Raw genomic sequence first — 20,071 nt, forward strand, 5'->3', positions numbered from 1 at the left:
AGGGTGAGTACTGAGGGAGTGCTGCAGTGTCAGAGGGTCAGTACTGAGGGATGCCTCACTGTCAGAGGGTCAGTACTGAGGGAGTGCTGTACTGTCAGAGGGTCAGTAGTGAGGGAGTGCTGCACTGTCAGAGGGTCAGTACTGAGGGAGTGCCGCACTGTCAGAGGGTTAGTACTGAGGGAGTGCTGCACTGTCAGAGGGTGAGTACTGAGGGAGTGCTGCAGTGTCAGAGGGTCAGTACTGAGGGATGCCTCACTGTCAGAGGGTCAGTACTGAGGGAGTGCTGCACTGTCAGAGGGTCAGTAGTGAGGGAGTGCTGCACTGTCAGAGGGTCAGTACTGAGGGAGTGCTGCACTGTCAGAGGGTCAGTCCTGAGGGACTGCCGCACTGTCAAAGGGTCAGTACTGAGGGAGTGCTGCACTGTCAGAAGGTCAGTACTGAGGGAGCGCTGCACTGTCAGAGGGTCAGTACTGAGGGAGTGCTGCACTGTCAGAGGGTCAGTACTGAGGGAGTGCTGCACTGTCAGAGGGTCAGTGCTGAGGGAGTGCTGCACTGTCAGAGGGTCAGTACTGGGGGACTGCTGTACTGTCAGAGGGTCAGTACTGAGGGAGAGCTGCACTGTCAGAGGGTCAGTGCTGAGGGAGTGCTGCACTGTCAGAGGGTCAGTACTGAGGTTGTACCATTACATGCAAAGGGCTTTGGGATGTGTTTGGAGGCCAAGTATGCTTTATAAATATATGCTTTATAAATACTGTTAAATTTGTAAAGAATACAGTGTTTTGGTTTGAACAGGAAATGATTTATTGCTTCACAAGTAAAAACTGATTACAAAACATGGCGATTTCAATTGAAAGAGAGCTGGGGAAGTGAGAGTATATGCAGGCGTCCCTCTGATAGATCACCAACCATCCCTACAAAGTGGAATTTATTCAGGGGATTCAAAACAATCCCCCTGACAAAAACAGCTGTCCTATATTGCTTAGTAACTGTACCAATATCACCCGGAATAGAGAGAGAGGGGACTGAGAGAGAGAGGGGACTGAGAGAGAGAGGGGACTGAGAGAGAGAGAGGGGACGGAGAGAGAGAGGGGACGGAGAGAGAGAGGGGTCGGAGAGAGAGAGGGGATGGAGAGAGAGAGGGGACTGAGAGAGAGAGGGGACTGAGAGAGAGAGGGGACTGAGAGAGAGAGGGGACTGAGAGACACCAGTCAGTGTACAGATATCTCCCTCAGAGAGAGAGAGGACTGAGAGACACTAGTCAGTGTACAGATATCTCCCTCAGAGAGAGAGGACTGAGAGACACCAGTCAGTGTACAGATATTTCCCTGAGAGAGAGGGGACTGAGAGACACCAGTCAGTGTACAGATATCTCCCTGAGAGAGAGAGGGGACAGAGAGACACCAGTCAGTGTACAGATATCTCCCTGAGAGAGCGAGGGGACTGAGAGACACCAGTCAGTGTACAGATATCTCCCTGAGAGAGAGAGGGGACTGAGAGACACCAGTCAGTGTGCAGAAATCTCCCTGAGAGAGAAAGGGACCGAGAGACACCAGTCAGTGTACGTTTATGTCTCTGAAAGAGAGAGGGAGACAGAGAGAGAGAGAAGGAGAGAGACAGAGAGAGACAGAGAGAGACAGAGGGAGAGAGAGGGAGACAGAAAGAGACAGAGAGAGAGAGACAGAGAGAGAGAGAGACACAGAGAGACACAGAGACAGAGAGAGCGTGAGAGAGAGTAAGATTGAGCAAGAGAGCTAGAGAGAGCGAGAGAGAGAGCGAGAGAGCGAGAGGGCGAGAGAGCGCGAGAGAGCGCGAGAGAGCGCGAGAGAGAGAGCGAGAGAGCGCAAGAGAGAGAGAGCACGAGAGAGAGCGAGAGAGAGCGCGAGAGAGAGTGAGAGAGAGCACGAGAGAGTGCGAGAGAGAGACAGAGAGATGCAGTCAGCAGCTATGTCTCCGAGGGGGAATGAGAGTGAGAGATTCCAGTCAGCCTGTGGAGAGTTTTACTGATACATGTTTTCAGATGATGCAAATCCAGTTTGGGGTGATTTGTTGGAGCTTTATCCTCCTGTAGTCCGACGTTGTCCGCCCCTGCTGGGGGTCAGCGACCTGGGATGGTGGGTGCGGGGAGGGGGAGCAGAAGAGGGCGCCCTGAGCTCTCGCCGCCCTTCCTACTTGAGGTCCATGAAGCGGATGTCCATGATGAGCAGGATGCTCTTGGGGAGGGGTCGGGGGGCCGGTGACAGCACCGTGAAGAGCTGGCGCTCAACGTCCACACTGGTCACCACAATGAAGCCCGCCACGCTGGTCTCAATCAGGTTCTCCTCGGGCGAGTCGGCCGTGCTGACGCTGAGCAGGTGGTGGACCAGGTCCCGGCCCGGCTGCACGGGCACCAGCTTCAGCTGGTTGTCCTCCTGCGACATGCCCAGTGGCAGGCAGGAGTCGGGGATGGTGGGGGCGCCAACCTTGAAGATCCTGACGTCGGAGAAGCGCACATCGAAGGCGTGGGGGTAGAAGCTGCCTCGGAAGCCGTAGAAGTACTCGCGGATCTTCTCGTCGCGGCTCTCCCGCCGGAAGTCCTTGGAGCGCTCGACCACGCCACCCGACTTGGGCAGCAACGCTGTCTTGACGAAGTGGGGCAGGTCACGCTTCAGCTCGTTGTACAGGCGCTCCTGGTCCAGCACAATGGCGGCGTCAACCTCGAAGGCAGAGGCAGCGTGCACCAGAGCCTGGTAGCCCGAGCCCTTGACCCAGCCGCACGTGTTGATGACGCAGCCGCTGGTGGCTGCCCGCCGGTTCACCTCGCACCGCTGGTTGAAGACTTCGGCCAGTCGTGAAGTGATCTGAAGAAGGGCAGAGGGCAGAGGTTACAGGTTAGAGCGTCAAGGGAGTTTTTGGCCGAATGCTTCCCGGAGAGAAGGGAAGAAAGAAAGATAGACAGAGGGCACAACACACACACAAAGCTTCCACCACCAGTCAGGCCCACATCACCAACTACCAACTAGGCCACAGGCCTCAACCACCAGTCAGGCCCAACATTACCAACTACCAACGAGGCCACAGGCCTCAACCACCAGTCAGGCCCCACATCTCAACTACCAACTAGACCACTGGCCTCAACCACCAGTCAGGCCCCACATCTCAACTACCAACTAGGCCACTGGCCTCAACCACCAGTCAGGCCCAACATCACCAACTACCAACTAGGCCACTGGCCTCAACCACCAGTCAGGCCCCATATCTCAACTACAACAAGGCCACAGCCTCAACCACCAGTCAGGCCCCACATCACAACTACCAACTAGGCCACTGGCCTCAACCACCAGTCAGGTCCCATATCTCAACTACGAACAAGGCCACAGCCTCAACCACCAGTCAGGCCCCACATCACCAACTAGGCCACAGCCTCAACCACCAGTCAGGTCCCACATCTCAACAACCAACTAGGCCACAGGCCTCAACCACCAGTCAGGTCCCATATCTCAACTACCAACTAGGCCACAGCCTCAACCACCAGTCAGGCGCCACATCACCAACTAGGCCACAGCCTCAACCACCAGTCAGGTCCCACATCTCAACGACCAACTAGGCCACAGGCCTCAACCACCAGACAGGTCCCATATCTCAACTACCAACTAGGCCACAGCCTCAACCACCAGTCAGGCCCCACATCACCAACTACCAACTAGGCCACTGGCCTCAACCACCAGTCAGGCCCCACATCTCAACTACCAACTAGGCCACTGGCCTCAACCACCAGTCAGGCCCCACATCACCAACTACCAACTAGGCCACAGGCCTCAACCACATGTCAGGCCCCATATCTCAACTACAACAAGGCCACAGCCTCAACCACCAGTCAGGCCCCACATCACCAACTAGGCCACAGCCTCAACCACCAGTCAGACCCCACATCTCAACTACCAACTAGGCCACTGGCCTCAACCACCAGTCAGGGCCCATATCTCAACTACGAACAAGGCCACATCCTCAACCACCAGTCAGGCCCCACATCACCAACTAGGCCACAGCCTCAACCACCAGTCAGGTCCCACATCTCAACAACCAACTAGGCCACAGGCCTCAACCACCAGTCAGGTCCCATATCTCAACTACCAACTAGGCCACAGCCTCAACCACCAGTCAGGCCCCACATCACCAACTAGGCCACAGCCTCAACCACCAGACAGGTCCCACATCTCAACAACCAACTAGGCCATAGGCCTCAACCACCAGTCAGGTCCCATATCTCAACTACCAACTAGGCCACAGCCTCAACCACCAGTCAGGCGCCACATCACCAACTAGGCCACAGCCTCAACCACCAGTCAGGTCCCACATCTCAACGACCAACTAGGCCACAGGCCTCAACCACCAGTCAGGTCCCATATCTCAACTACCAACTAGGCCACAGCCTCAACCACCAGTCAGGCCCCACATCACCAACTACCAACTAGGCCACTGGCCTCAACCACCAGTCAGGCCCCACATCACCAACTACCAACTAGGCCACAGGCCTCAACCACATGTCAGGCCCCATATCTCAACTACAACAAGGCCACAGCCTCAACCACCAGTCAGGCCCCACATCACCAACTTGGCCACAGCCTCAACCACCAGTCAGACCCCACATCTCAACTACCAACTAGGCCACTGGCCTCAACCACCAGTCAGGTCCCATATCTCAACTACGAACAAGGCCACAGCCTCAACCACCAGTCAGGCCCCACATCACCAACTAGGCCACAGCCTCAACCACCAGTCAGGTCCCACATCTCAACAACCAACTAGGCCACAGGCCTCAACCACCAGTCAGGTCCCATATCTCAACTACCAACTAGGCCACAGCCTCAACCACCAGTCAGGCCCCACATCACCAACTAGGCCACAGCTTCAACCACCAGTCAGGTCCCACATCTCAACGACCAACTAGGCCACAGGCCTCAACCACCCGTCAGGTCCCATATCTCAACTACCAACTAGGCCACAGCCTCAACCACCAGTCAGGCCCCACATCACCAACTAGGCCACAGGCCTCAACCACCAGTCAGGTCCCACATCTCAATCACCAACGATGCCACAGGCCCCAACCACCAGTCAGGTCCGACATCTCAACTACGAACTAGGCCACAGCCTCAACCACCAGTCAGGACCGACATCCCAACTACCAACTAGGCCACAGGTTTCAACCACCAGTCAGGCCCCACATCTCAACTACCACCTACCACCTTAACCACCCGTCAGGTCCCACATCTCAATGACTAACTAGGCCACAGCCTCAACCACTAGTAAGGTCCCGCTTCCCAACCACCAACTAGGCAACAGGCCTCAACCACCAGTTGGGTCCCACATCACCAACTACCAACTAGGCCACAAGCCACAACCACCAACTAGGCCATGGGCCTCAACCACCAGTCAGGCCCCACATCACCAAATAGGCCACAGGCCACAACCACCAGTGCTGCACTGTCAGAGGGTCAGTACGGAGGGAGTGCTGCACTGTCAGAGGGTCAGTACTGAGGGAGTGCTGCACTGTCAGAGGGTCAGTACTGAGGGAGAGCTGCACTGTCAGAGGGTCAGTACTGAGGGAGTGCTGCACTGTCAGAGGGTCAGTACTGAGGGAGTGCTGCACTGTCAGAGGGTCAGTACTGAGGGAGTGCTGCACTGTCAGAGGATCAGTACTGAGGGAGTGCTGCACTGTCAGAGGGTCAGTACTGAGGGAGTGCCGCACTGTCAGAGTGTCATTACTGAGGCAGTGCTGCACTGTCAGAGGGTCAGTACTGAGGGAGTGCCGCACTGTCAGAGGGTCAGTACTGAGGGAGTGCTGCACTGTCAGAAGGTCAGTACTGAGGGAGTGCCGTACTGTCAGAGGGTCAGTACTGAGGCAGTGCTGCACTGTCAGAGGGTCAGTACTGAGCGAGTGCTGCACTGTCAGAGGGTCAGTACTGAGGGAGGGCTGCACTGTCAGAGGGTCAGTACTGAGGGAGAGCTGCACTGTCAGAGGGTCAGTACTGAGGGAGCGCTGCACTGTCAGAGGGTCAGTACTGAGGGAGAGCCGCACTGTCAGAGGGTCAGTACTGAGGGAGAGCCGCACTGTCAGAGGGTCAGTACTGAGGGAGTGCCGCACTGTCAGAGGGTCAGTACTGAGGGAGCGCCGCACTGTCAGAGGGTCAGTACTGAGGGAGTGCGGCACTGTCAGAGGGTCAGTACTGAGGGAGCGCAGCACTGTCAGAGGGTCAGTACTGAGGGAGTGCCGCACTGTCAGAGGGTCAGTACTGAGGGAGTGTCGCACTGTCAGAGGGTCAGTACTGAGGGATGCCGCACTGTCAGAGGGTCAGTACTGAGGGAGTGCGGCACTGTCAGAGGGTCAGTACTGAGGGAGCGCAGCACTGTCAGAGGGTCAGTACTGAGGGAGTGCCGCACTGTCAGAGGGTCATTACTGAGGCAGTGCTGCACTGTCAGAGGGTCAGTACTGAGGGAGTGCTGCACTGTCAGAAGGTCAGTACTGAGGGAGTGCTGCACTGTCAGAAGGTCAGTACTGAGGGAGTGCCGTACTGTCAGAGGGTCAGTACTGAGGCAGTGCTGCACTGTCAGAGGGTCAGTACTGAGGGAGTGCTGCACTGTCAGAGGGTCAGTACTGAGGGAGGGCTGCACTGTCAGAGGGTCAGTACTGAGGGAGAGCTGCACTGTCAGAGGGTCAGTACTGAGGGAGCGCAGCACTGTCAGAGGGTCAGTACTGAGGGAGTGCCGCACTGTCAGAGGGTCAGTACTGAGGGAGTGCCGCACTGACAGTGGGTCAGTACTGAGGGAGCGCCGCACTGTCAGAGGGTCAGTACTGAGGGAGTGCGGCACTGTCAGAGGGTCAGTACTGAGGGAGCGCAGCACTGTCAGAGGGTCAGTACTGAGGGAGTGCCGCACTGTCAGAGGGTCAGTAATGAGGGAGTGCCGCACTGTCAGAGGGTCAGTACTGAGGGAACGCCGCACTGTCAGAGGGTCAGTACTGAGGGAGTGCCGCACTGTCAGAGGGTCAGTAATGAGGGAGTGCCGCACTGTCAGAGGGTCAGTACTGAGGGAGTGCCGCACTGTCAGAGGGTCAGTACTGAGGGAGTGCCGCACTGTCAGAGGGTCAGTACTGAGGGAGTGCCGCACTGTCAGAGGGTCAGTACTGAGGGAGAGCCGCACTGTCAGAGGGTCAGTAATGAGGGAGTGCCGCACTGTCAGAGGGTCAGTGCTGAGGGAGAGCCGCACTGTCAGAGGGTCAGTACTGAGGGAGAGCTGCACTGTCAGAGGGTCAGTACTGAGGGAGAGCTGCACTGTCAGAGGGTCAGTACTGAGGCAGTGCCGCACTGTCAGAGGGTCAGTACTGAGGGAGTGCTGCACTGTCAGAGGGTCAGTACTGAGGGAGCGCAGCACTGTCAGAGGGTCAGTACTGAGGGAGTGCTGCACTATCAGAGGGTCAGTACTGAGGGAGAGCTGCACTGTCAGAGGGTCAGTACTGAGGGAGTGCTGCACTGACAGAGGGTCAGTACTGAGGGAGAGCTGCACTGTCAGAGGGTCAGTACTGAGGGAGTGCTGCACTGACAGAGGGTCAGTACTGAGGGAGCGCCGCACTGTCAGAGGGTCAGTACTGAGGGAGTGATGGACTGTCAGAGGGTCAGTACTGAGGGAGAGCTGCACTGTCAGAGGGTCAGTACTGAGGGAGAGCTGCACTGTCAGAGGGTCAGTACTGAGGGAGAGCCGCACTGTCAGAGGGTCAGTAATGAGGGAGTGCCGCACTGTCAGAGGGTCAGTACTGAGGGAGTGCCGCACTGTCAGAGGGTCAGTACTGAGGGAGTGCCGCACTGTCAGAGGGTCAGTACTGAGGGAGTGCCGCACTGTCAGAGGGTCAGTACTGAGGGAGAGCCGCACTGTCAGAGGGTCAGTAATGAGGGAGTGCCGCACTGTCAGAGGGTCAGTGCTGAGGGAGAGCCGCACTGTCAGAGGGTCAGTAATGAGGGAGTGCCGCACTGTCAGAGGGTCAGTACTGAGGGAACGCCGCACTGTCAGTGGGTCAGTACTGAGGGAGTGCCGCACTGTCAGAGGGTCAGTAATGAGGGAGTGCCGCACTGTCAGAAGGTCAGTACTGAGGGAACGCCGCACTGTCAGAGGGTCAGTACTGAGGGAGTGCCGCACTGTCAGAGGGTCAGTACTGAGGCAGTGCTGCACTGTCAGAGGGTCAGTACTGAGGGAGTGCTGCACTGTCAGAGGGTCAGTACTGAGGGAGGGCTGCACTGTCAGAGGGTCAGTACTGAGGGAGAGCTGCACTGTCAGAGGGTCAGTACTGAGGGAGAGCTGCACTGTCAAAGGGTCAGTACTGAGGGAGAGCTGCACTGTCAGAGGGTCAGTACTGAGGGAGAGCTGCACTGTCAGAGGGTCAGTACTGAGGGAGAGCTGCACTGTCAGAGGGTCAGTACTGAGGGAGAGCTGCACTGTCAGAGGGTCAGTACTGAGGCAGTGCCGCACTGTCAGAGGGTCAGTACTGAGGGAGTGCCGCACTGTCAGAGGGTCAGTACTGAGGGAGTGCTGCACTGTCAGAGGGTCAGTACTGAGGGAGTGCTGCACTGTCAGAGGGTCAGTAGTGAGGGAGTGCTGCACTGTCAGAGGGTCAGTACTGAGGGAGCGCTGCACTGTCAGAGGGTCAGTACTGAGGGAGAGCCGCACTGTCAGAGGGTCAGTACTGAGGGAGAGCCGCACTGTCAGAGGGTCAGTACTGAGGGAGTGCCGCACTGTCAGAGGGTCAGTACTGAGGGTGCGCCGCACTGTCAGAGGGTCAGTACTGAGGGAGTGCGGCACTGTCAGAGGGTCAGTACTGAGGGAGCGCAGCACTGTCAGAGGGTCAGTACTGAGGGAGTGCCGCACTGTCAGAGGGTCAGTACTGAGGGAGTGTCGCACTGTCAGAGGGTCAGTACTGAGGGATGCCGCACTGTCAGAGGGTCAATACTGAGGGAGTGCGGCACTGTCAGAGGGTCAGTACTGAGGGAGCGCAGCACTGTCAGAGGGTCAGTACTGAGGGAGTGCTGCACTGTCAGAGGGTCAGTACTGAGGGAGTGCCGCACTGTCAGAGGGTCATTACTGAGGCAGTGCTGCACTGTCAGAGGGTCAGTACTGAGGGAGTGCCGCACTGTCAGAGGGTCAGTACTGAGGGAGTGCTGCACTGTCAGAAGGTCAGTACTGAGGGAGTGCCGTACTGTCAGAGGGTCAGTACTGAGGCAGTGCTGCACTGTCAGAGGGTCAGTACTGAGCGAGTGCTGCACTGTCAGAGGGTCAGTACTGAGGGAGGGCTGCACTGTCAGAGGGTCAGTACTGAGGGAGAGCTGCACTGTCAGAGGGTCAGTACTGAGGGAGCGCAGCACTGTCAGAGGGTCAGTACTGAGGGAGTGCCGCACTGTCAGAGGGTCAGTACTGAGGGAGTGCCGCACTGTCAGAGGGTCAGTACTGAGGGAGCGCCGCACTGTCAGAGGGTCAGTACTGAGGGAGTGCGGCACTGTCAGAGGGTCAGTACTGAGGGAGCGCAGCACTGTCAGAGGGTCAGTACTGAGGGAGTGCCGCACTGTCAGAGGGTCAGTACTGAGGCAGTGCTGCACTGTCAGAGGGTCAGTACTGAGGGAGTGCTGCACTGTCAGAAGGTCAGTACTGAGAGAGTGCCGTACTGTCAGAGGGTCAGTACTGAGGCAGTGCTGCACTGTCAGAGGGTCAGTACTGAGGGAGTGCTGCACTGTCAGAGGGTCAGTACTGAGGGAGGGCTGCACTGTCAGAGGGTCAGTACTGAGGGAGAGCTGCACTGTCAGATGGTCAGTACTGAGGGAGAGCTGCACTGTCAGAGGGTCAGTACTGAGGGAGAGCTGCACTGTCAAAGGGTCAGTACTGAGGGAGAGCTGCACTGTCAGAGGGTCAGTACTGAGGGAGAGCTGCACTGTCAGAGGGTCAGTACTGAGGGAGAGCTGCACTGTCAGAGGGTCAGTACTGAGGCAGTGCCGCACTGTCAGAGGGTCAGTACTGAGGGAGTGCTGCGCTGTCAGAGGGTCAGTACTGAGGGAGTGCTGCACTGTCAGAGGGTCAGTAGTGAGGGAGTGCTGCACTGTCAGAGGGTCAGTACTGAGGGAGAGCCGCACTGTCAGAGGGTCAGTACTGAGGGAGTGCCGCACTGTCAGTGGGTCAGTACTGAGGGAGCGCAGCACTGTCAGAGGGTCAGTACTGAGGGAGTGCTGCACTGTCAGAGGGTCAGTACTGAGGGAGTGCCGCACTGTCAGAGGGTCAGTACTGAGGGAGTGCTGCACTGTCAGAGGGTCAGTACTGAGGGAGTGCTGCACTGTCAGAGGGTCAGTACTGAGGCAGTGCTGCACTGTCAGAGGGTCAGTACTGAGGGAGTGCCGCACTGTCAGAGGGTCAGTACTGAGGGAGTGCCGCACTGTCAGAGGGTCAGTACTGAGGGAGTGCCGCACTGTCAGAGGGTCAGTACTGAGGGAGTGCTGCACTGTCAGAGGGTCAGTACTGAGGCAGTGCTGCACTGTCAGAGGGTCAGTACTGAGGGAGTGCCGCACTGTCAGAGGGTCAGTACTGAGGGAGTGCTGCACTGTCAGAGGGTCAGTACTGAGGGAGTGCTGCACTGTCAGAGGGTCAGTACTGAGGCAGTGCTGCACTGTCAGAGGGTCAGTACTGAGGGAGTGCCGCACTGTCAGAGGGTCAGTACTGAGGGAGTGCCGCACTGTCAGAGGGTCAGTACTGAGGGAGTGCCGCACTGTCAGAGGGTCAGTACTGAGGGAGTGCTGCACTGTCAGAGGGTCAGTACTGAGGGAGTGCTGCACTGTCAGAGGGTCAGTACTGAGGCAGTGCTGCACTGTCAGAGGGTCAGTACTGAGGGAGTGCCGCACTGTCAGAGGGTCAGTACTGAGGGAGTGCTGCACTGTCAGAGAGTCAGTACTGAGGGAGTGCTGCACTGTGTAGCCACGTAAAATGGCTGACTCCCGATTAGAATGGTCAAACCCCGATTTAAAATGGCGAACGAAAGAGGCTGATGGGAAAATCAGCCAACAGGACTCAAACGGACAGCTGCAGGTAAAACAGTGTACTCGCCTCTGGGGGAGTCAGCCCAGACCGATACCTGCAGCCATCAACATCACAACAACCCAGCCATCTGCATTTTAATCAGCAATCCCTGGGAACAATTGCTCCAAATTAGTAACACAAAGCCGACCCAGACCTTTCGGCGCCAGCAGGAGCTGACACAAAGAAAGGTAAACGACCACCCCTCGATCAAGGAATGCTCCAGCATTGGAGCATATCGAACCAAGTGATTGGGACCAAGTCCAATCACTTGGAACCAGGTACGAGGTCCGCCTCGAGAGGCGGGAAGCCCCTGGGGACTATAAGAATAGGGGCCAAGTTCAACTCGACCCTTCTTCTCCTGCTCGCAACCTTCGAGACCCTTCGACAGGATAACTAAGTTTTACTCCAGCGATCGCTACCAGATAGGCGCTCCTGACTATCGACTTGTACCAGCTTTTGAATCCCGCAGGCTCAGAGCCCATTCGAAAGACCATTCGTTTCCCTGACCTGGTGGGCCATTTCCAAAGTTAAGTATTGGCCTTTAGTGGTAGGTAGTAGTCTAGAAGTCGGATTATTGTATAAGTATTTATTGCTGTATATAATAAATGAGCATTGATTTAACTCTTACTAAGCGGTGTGTTGCATTATTAATCATTACTTGGACTTGAACCACGTGGCAGTATCAGAAAGATACCTGGCGACTCATGAGCAAAGGTGACAGAATAAGAATAAAGTAAACTAAGGCTAAAATGAGCAACATTTTGGCGACTCTGGTGGGACCCAATCAAGAAGTGGAAAACCACTCCGGGAGAACCCAAGAAATTTTGAATTAGAATCCAATTGGAAACAAAAAAAACCCACAAGTGTTCAAGCAGTTCTGATTAATAATCATAATTCGGAAGTGTGTGTATGCACGCGTAACTAACAGGGCTATAAGGTAAAACTGATAGATTTTTGTTGCGTCAAAACTCGGAAGTCTGTATTTTCGGAAATTAGCGCAAGCCGTACCCGCATCTACGACACCACCTTAGCCCCGTGTTCCAAATCTAAACGAAGCAAGCGGATAGGAAAGATGGCCATGCAGGCAATGCAACGCCTCATGAACCCCGAGGAATTTGCGGTCGCAGCGGCCAGCAGCAGTAGAGTGGGACAGTGTCCCATTTGGGAAGAGGAAATCCGGAAATATCTCAAGGGCAAAGGATGGCCCCTGTGGAATGATTTCTGCAATAATGAGGAATCAGGCCCCGGGAGTACAGGACATACTTGGTGGGAGAACCTGAGCGAAATACATAAAAAGAGCTTAGCGAAAGCTCGCAAACCGATGGCAATCGTGTCCTGTCTGGCACAATTGCGAGGCACAGAGGAGGTCGTCAAGACGCTTCGCAAAGAAGTAGAGGGCATACATCGTATGAGTAAAGTTGATGTATGCGAGGTTGAGAAAGAGAAGGAGGAAATTAGCAGCAAAGGATGAAGAGGTGGCTGACGCCAAACGGGGTCACCAGTCTTGTCTGGCGCATTTAAACAGTTTCCAACCCCAGTATGAAAAGGCCCATCAGAACACGCAGCGTGCAGTCCTGGTAAAGAAAGAGACAGAGAAGCAGGTGGAGACGCTACAGAAACAATGTAGTGATCTCAAGGCAGCCTTGAGAGCGCTCCACGCTGCAACCACAGAACAAAGACAGAGCACCATAGACCATGCAAAGTGCCGGAAGCAGATTGCAGAGCTGCAGTCACTGCTTTCTGTCCAGAAAGGATTTCAGGAAACCTTTGGGGAAAAGTTAGACCAGGAAGACGGCCCTGATTGGGAAGAATTACAGAAAACAGCGCAGAGATATGTTCAGGGAACATGGGCGCAGGGAAAGCCCCAAAGGAAAAAAGCACCCCCACCCCCCACACAGCAGGTAGTTCAGGTTCCAATGAACCCTGTAACAACCCACCGCACAGCCACATTGGACGAAGCGGAATTCCTATATTCCACCCCCCTGACAGTGACCCGATTACAGGACGCGTGCGAGAAGATCACACCGTTCCTCCCCGCCGCAGACCCCCACCATTTCTTTGCCACCGTCAAACATCAGGCGACCATGTACGGCCTGGATGAGAGAGAGCATGTAAAGCTCATGGTTCTAAGTTTGGATCCATCGATAGCAGCAGCCCTTCCCGACCCACAGAATGCAGGAGGAGGCACCCTTGCAGAAATGCATACCGCGATCCTGGATGCGATCGGGTATAACCGGGGTGACCCCGTAGATGGCCTAAATAAGTGTAGGCATAAGAAGTCTGAGCACCCCACAGCGTTTGCAGGACGCCTGTGGATTCACTTCGAAGCCGTTTTCGGCGACGTAGACTGTGCCCATTTGTCCCCAGACAATATGGCCAAACGGACCCGCACCCTTATCTCCCATGCCACAGATGCAGGACAGAATACCTGTCATAGTTATGATCCCTCAGAAGAGGCCCAGAACGAGAAGTGGGTGGTGAAAAGATTGTCCCGCGTTTGGGAGCAGTCTGTTCAGAATAAACCCACCGCTAAAACCACCGAGGAAAAGCAAGCCGCCGCAGACATGCAGGCAGTAAAAGCCACACCTCACACCCCCGCCTGGGTAAATGAGGGAAAGAACACCCCCACCCAAATCACAAGAATGTTACAACTGCGGACAGTTGGGACATTTTGCGAAAGAGAGCAATGGCCCCAAAAAGCCACAGAGAGCCCAACAGACAGGCACTCTGAGTAAGAAAAAGACAGAGCCCATCCATAGCGTTAGCGCCCGTTCGGATCAGACGGACTTGACCGAAACAGGCTGACGGTGTACGGGCTCCCCCAGTTGGGTCTGCGATACCCTTTGGGATAGGTCAGGACGACCCGTAGTCGCAGCGAAGATTCGGGGACAGCCTATCGAGTTTCTCTGGGACACAGGAGGGTCCCGCACCACCATAAATTCCTCCACCCTATTTCAAAAGGACACGTGGCCCACTACAGCCACAATCACCCTCAGCGGCTTTACAGGCCACTCGCAGCAGGGACACATCACAGCCCCTGTACCCATTCAAATCAGCAACATCACCACCAAGCACCCCATAGTTTTAGTAGCCCTGCCCCACACAGCAGAACACATCCTGGGGATTGATTTTATGAATTCCCACCACCTATCCTTCGATCCAGTCAACCAGTGTGTCTGGAAGATGGCGAAATCCGCTAGAGCACCCGCAACGCTCAACATAGGGGACTACATGAACAAAATTAGCGCAGTAGGCGAGTTTTGGTTCAACCCCACCACGCTTAGCACGGACAGACAGGTTAGGGCAGTCCTGCAAAAGAACAGGGCAGCATTCGCGACCCACAAACACGACTGTGGCCGGATGACTGGCTCCGTACAAGTCACAGGACCTGACCCTAGACCCCAGAAACAGTACGGATTTCCCTTAGAGGCAGAGGGAGAAATCCTAAAAGTTATAGAGAGCTTATTAGAGCAGGGCGTACTTAGATCGGTAGCCTCAACTAATAATGCCCCGATTTAGACAGTGAGAAAGCCCGATGGATCATGGCGACTGACCATCGATTATCGGGAACTCAACAAAGTCACCCCCGCAGCAGCCCCCACCGTAGCAACAAGTCCCGAGACCTTGCTCCAGCAGGGACTCAATTCCCGCTACTTCACGGTTTTGGACATCAGTAATGGATTCTAGTCCATCCCATTGGCAAAGGCGTGCCAGCACAAATTTGCCTTCACCTTTAAAGCGCAGCAGTACACGTGGACATGCCTGCCACAAGGATTCCACAACTCCCCCTCCATTTTCCACCGACAGCTGGCAAATGGACTAGCAAAATTCGCTCGCCCCGAATGTCTGGTCCAGTACGTAGACGACCTACTACTGCAGACAGACACTAAGGAAGAGCACATCGAGCTTCTGTCCGAACTCCTGGAACTCTTACATTCCATTGGTTGTAAAGTCAACCCCCAAAAGGCCCAGATTTTGGAAGAAAAAGTGGTATATTTGGGAACAATTATCACGCACGGTAAACGCGAGATCAAGCATAAAAGAATTGACTCGATTGCTAAATTGCCCGTTCCCCAGAACGTTGCAGCCCTCCGGTCGTTTTTAGGACTGGTTGGCTACTGCCAAAACCACATTGACGGTTTCGCCAGCAAGGCAGCACCCCTCTCGGACCTCCTAAAGAAAGGAACCCCCTGGGAATGGCTTCCGCAGCATACGGATGCTGTGGAATCACTAAAACAGGCACTACAAGTTCCAGACCCGCTTTCCCCTTACGCTATAGAGGTAGCAAGCACAGACCGCACCCTTTCGGCCGTGCTCCTGCAGGAACAGCACGACTAGTTAAGACCCGTAGCTTACGCCTCCCGACTTTTAGATGCTGTGGAGCAGGGATTTTCAGCCTGTGAAAGGCACCTGCTCGCAGGTTTCTGGGCAGTCCAGTACTTTTCATACATTACCGGACTGAACCCCATCACCATTCTGACCGAACACACCCCCACCCAACTTTTACTGGACGGACGACTCAAGGACGGTACCGTCAGCCAAATACGCGCAGCTAGATGGACCCTTCTTTTGCAGGGACGGGACATCACAGTAAAACGGACAAAGACACACACCTACTTAGCGGACAATTTACAGTACCCCGGAACCCCCCATGAATGTGAGATTATCTCTCCACACCACAACACAGGCCCCTTTATTGCTAAAACACCCCCCAGAAAGATAGGTACTTCAACCCAGAGCCCCCCGCACACGGACACGTGTGAACCCATTAAGATTTATGTGGATGGATCTGCCACAATCTTAGATGGGCAACGCATAGCAGGTTGCGGGATTTATGTTGAGGACGTGCCCTCGAGGAAATAGCATTAAAACTCCCCGGGCACTTAGGCCGCAGGCAGCAGAGCTCGCGGCCATCGCGTACATAGTAGAGCACCCAGATTCCTTCCCCAGCCCAGCAGACATATACTCAGACAGCCTCTATGTCTGTAACAGCCTCACGGAATTTCTGCCCCTGTGGGAAGCAAGAGGATTTGTTTCCGCGGACGGGAAACCCCTCCCCTCAGCTCCATTGCTCCGCCATATTTTAGAGAGAGCACAGAACAGGACTTTTGGCATCATCAAAGTCCGCAGCCACCATCGTTCCTCCCCCCCTGGGGATGTAAAAGCCGACGCACTGGCTAAGGCAGGTTCCAGGCATGGGTACTTTTGGAAGCCCCCCGGGAGCGCCCCAGTGAGTGCGCCAGTGAGTGCAGTTCAGGTCACACAGACTAGAATAGAGGATCTAGTAGAGGCCCAGAAGCAGGATAGCACTCTCACTGAGATTGTGAAAGGGAGGTTTCCAGCCTCCTACGAGAGGTTCAGAAATACACTAACCACACATGATGGTGTGGTGTTAAAGGACACCCTTTATGTAGTTCCTGAACAGGACAGGAACCAATTGATTTGTTTGTTCCATGATGGTCATGGACATCAGGGAATCGATCCCACTACAGCCCACCTCAAACAGCTTTGTTGGTGGCCAAATCTCAAGGAAGATGTAAGCCATTACATTGAGAATTGCCTTATCTGTGCGCAGAATAACCCCGACAGATATGCCAAAAAGGCCCAACTCAGCCACACCCGACCCGTTAACGGCCCCTGGACTAACCTCCAGATTGATTTTATAGGTCCATTGCCCACTTGCAGGAATGGCTATAAATATGTTCTGGTGGTCATAGACACTTTTACAAAGTGGGTGGAAGCATTTCCAGCCCGCACCAACACCGCGAAAACCACAGCCAAGATCCTAACCCACCACACCTTTACAAGATGGGGACTCCCCCGCAGTATTGAATCGGACCAAGGTTCTCACTTTACGGGACGTGTCACGCAGAACGTCCTCACGATATTTGGCATCACCCAAAAATTCCACATTGCATACCACCCACAGTCGAGTGGTATAGTGGAGCGCATGAATCGGACCCTAAAATCCACCCTCCGAAAAATTGTCCAGCAGAACACCACTTGAGACTCAGTCCTCCCCTTTGCGCTGATGTTTTTGCGTAACACTATTTCCACCTCCACAGGTTACACCCCACACACCCTCATGACCGGACGCCCCATGAAAGGGACAGAATACTTGTTAGGTTTGGACCTGACCAGCCCCGAAGTAACGGCCCTCACCCACGAGAAAGCCGTGGAGCAATTAGTTGGTAATGTACAAACGGCTCAGTTAGCAGCCGCAGTTAAATTGGGCACCAAAAAGAAACAGAGCACGGCTTGTTTCGACAAGACAGTGCATGAAACGGAGTACGATATCGGACAGCAAGTGATGCTGTCTGTATATAACCCCAGCACATTCCTGTCTCCAAAATACTCGGGTCCGTATTCCATTGCGGATAAAGTAAGCCCATCCGTTTACAAAATAAAGTACCCGAATGGTTTCATATAAACCAGCTGAAGGTTTATGGAGCACAGTCGAACCACGCACACCACGTCATGCTTGACGCAGCAGACCACGCCCCGCCCACAGCCAACGTAACCCTACCAACCCCCACCACGTCCAGCCCAGCCACGGACTCGACCTCGACTCCACCCCCGAAATCTACACTCCGCCCCGGAACGCCCACAGACTGCAGCAGCAGAGACAGCGACTGTGACTCGGACGATGGCCTCCCTACTATCCCCATGCAACCGGACCCACACTCAGCGACTCCGACTCCGATCCAAGAGATCCCTTCCTGATCACTTTTCTAAATAAACCCCACCACCGACCACCGAACCACACGGACGGCCCCGACTTTGTCCCCACACAACTCGACACAACTCATTGGCACCGCGACAACTCCTACAGACTCGTCCGCAACGACGAGAGCGACCCCACCTCACACCAAGCAGCCCTTTCAGCCCTAATCCACTCCAGAGTTTGGCACCCGGGAGAAGATGACGACCTTGGGTCTGACTCCCAAACCGCCAACCCCTTTGCGACCCTGTTCGCAACCGAGAACTGAGGTGTCCACATGATGTTTAAAGGAAACGCTTGGGAAAAGTGTTGTCCTTCCTGATGGAACCTGCAGGATGTTTTATGCTGTTCGTACGTTTGTTTAATGTTGTTTGTCCGACAGGAGAATTTTTTTCCAGCCGCTTGTTCAGCGGAACTAGCTTTTCAGCTGATAGTTGTTCGGGTATCAGACGCCCGATCGTAACTGCCCTTCTGATTCAAGGGATAGAACCACTACGGCAGCCCCACCACGATGACTACATTTTTGCCCGTTCTTGGCGGTTGCTCAGGCAGTGGAGAAACGGCGTGAGACCCGCCCTGCCTGGGGACCCCACCGTTGGTCAAACACGCTCGGGTAGGGGAGATACGGCATTGGTAGCCGTCCTACCCGGGGACTCCATCCAAATCTTACCCGTCGCGGCCCATACGCACCTCATTTGACATTTTTCATTTCAAAAAGTTTTTATTTGTTTAGGCGACCTTTATGTTGATGCCATCTGCTATTTACATCCTGGAACATTTGGATGGTAAATCAGCACTGGTCCGTCACTGGGAAGTGTGCCGTGTCCTAAAAATTTGTTTTTGATTAAAAAAATGAGGGAGTCACACATAGTGACCAATTATAAGGGAATAATTGGCCCCAAAGGACAGACACACTAGCATACCGGATATTAAACAAAGATAGTTACAGACACTGTTTATTTCTACAGAACTCCAGAAGCTCCAGGACCGGAGAAAATACAAGAGAACACACAGAAAGAGAAGGAAAGAGGACAGCCAGGAGGACTTCCTGCATCGTGTTCAACATTCTTTCTGTGGACATTTGGTTGCTCGTGAACGCGAACCCCATGACTTCAAACCTCCCAGCCGTTAATGTTTCACTGCCCCGCAGTACCCAAAGCCCAGTCACCAGCGACACTGCATTCTCCTGGTGTGCCAGGTTCATAACCTGGTACTCCCTGTCCTACGTGATCGAAACACTGTTAGCGTTGGCGATACTCTGCTGTGTAGTGCAGACTATGCGCCTCCGTAAATGGAGAAGGAGAGCGTACCGCGCTCGAACCCCGGTATATCGGATCCGATCCCCTATATTCGGTTACGACCAGACCCCCGCGATCTATAACAAAATAATAAAGTGCATTCACTTGCGTTATTACTGTGAATAAAGAAATGTACAAATTTTTCATGAAAAACACCGTATGATCCTGAGCTTGACTGCCAAGCCAGGAAAGACTATAGAATAAGGTGATTTTGTTGTATGTTTTAGGCAGATAGGATAATGCAATGTTTAGTGAGTATAGTGTAATAAGGAAAAATTAGAGGTTCCAAGTTTGTTATTTTGTAATGCATTTTGTAAAGTGCCCTTAGAATTGTTCGGTAACATTTTTGTGCTTAGCTAGGGTCAGAGCAGAGGCATTGGAGGAGGTGCCCCCCCCGGTCAGGGAATGGAAAGGAACAAAGTGATGTGATCCTTCACGCTTCGCGTTAGGATCACAAGGAGGGCTTGTCGCCACTTAAAATGGCCGATTCCCGATTAGAATGGTCAAACCCCGATTTAAAATGGCGAACGAAAGAGGCTGATGGGAAAATCAGCCAACAGGACTCAAACGGACAGCTGCAGGTGAAACAGTGTACTCGCCTCTGGGGGAGTCAGCCCAGACCGATACCTGCAGCCATCAACATCACAACAACCCAGCCATCTGCATTTTAAGCAGCCATCCCCGGGAACAATTGCTACAAATTAGCAACACAAAGCCGACCCAGACCTTTCGGCGCCAGCAGGAGCTGACACAAAGAGAGGTAAACGACCACCCCTCGATCAAGTAATGCTCCAGTATTGGAGCATATATGGAACCAAGTGATTGGGACCAAGTCCAATCACTTGGAACCAGGTACGAGGTCCGCCCCGAGAGGCGGGAAGCCCCTGGGGACTATAAGAATAGGGGCCAAGTTCAACTCAACCCTTCTTCTCCTGCTCGCAACCTTCGAGACCCTTCGACAACAAAACTGTAA

The 20,071-nt window shown here is 54.3% G+C and overlaps 1 protein-coding gene across 2 annotated transcripts in view; it reads right to left on the bottom strand.

Moving 5' to 3' along the window:
- Positions 1-777: 777 nt before the first annotated feature.
- Positions 778-20,071, bottom strand: part of clp1 (cleavage factor polyribonucleotide kinase subunit 1) — a 74,239-nt gene continuing 54,945 nt past the window's right edge. For both annotated transcript variants that reach the window (XM_072498032.1, XM_072498031.1), the window contains exon 3: positions 778-2,837. In XM_072498032.1, coding sequence (XP_072354133.1) covers positions 2,166-2,837 — 672 coding nt within the window. In that variant the 3' untranslated portion in view covers positions 778-2,165. The remainder of the gene's footprint in view (positions 2,838-20,071) is intronic.

This window comes from Scyliorhinus torazame, chromosome 4, assembly GCF_047496885.1.
Source record: "Scyliorhinus torazame isolate Kashiwa2021f chromosome 4, sScyTor2.1, whole genome shotgun sequence".
NCBI lineage: Eukaryota > Metazoa > Chordata > Chondrichthyes > Carcharhiniformes > Scyliorhinidae > Scyliorhinus > Scyliorhinus torazame.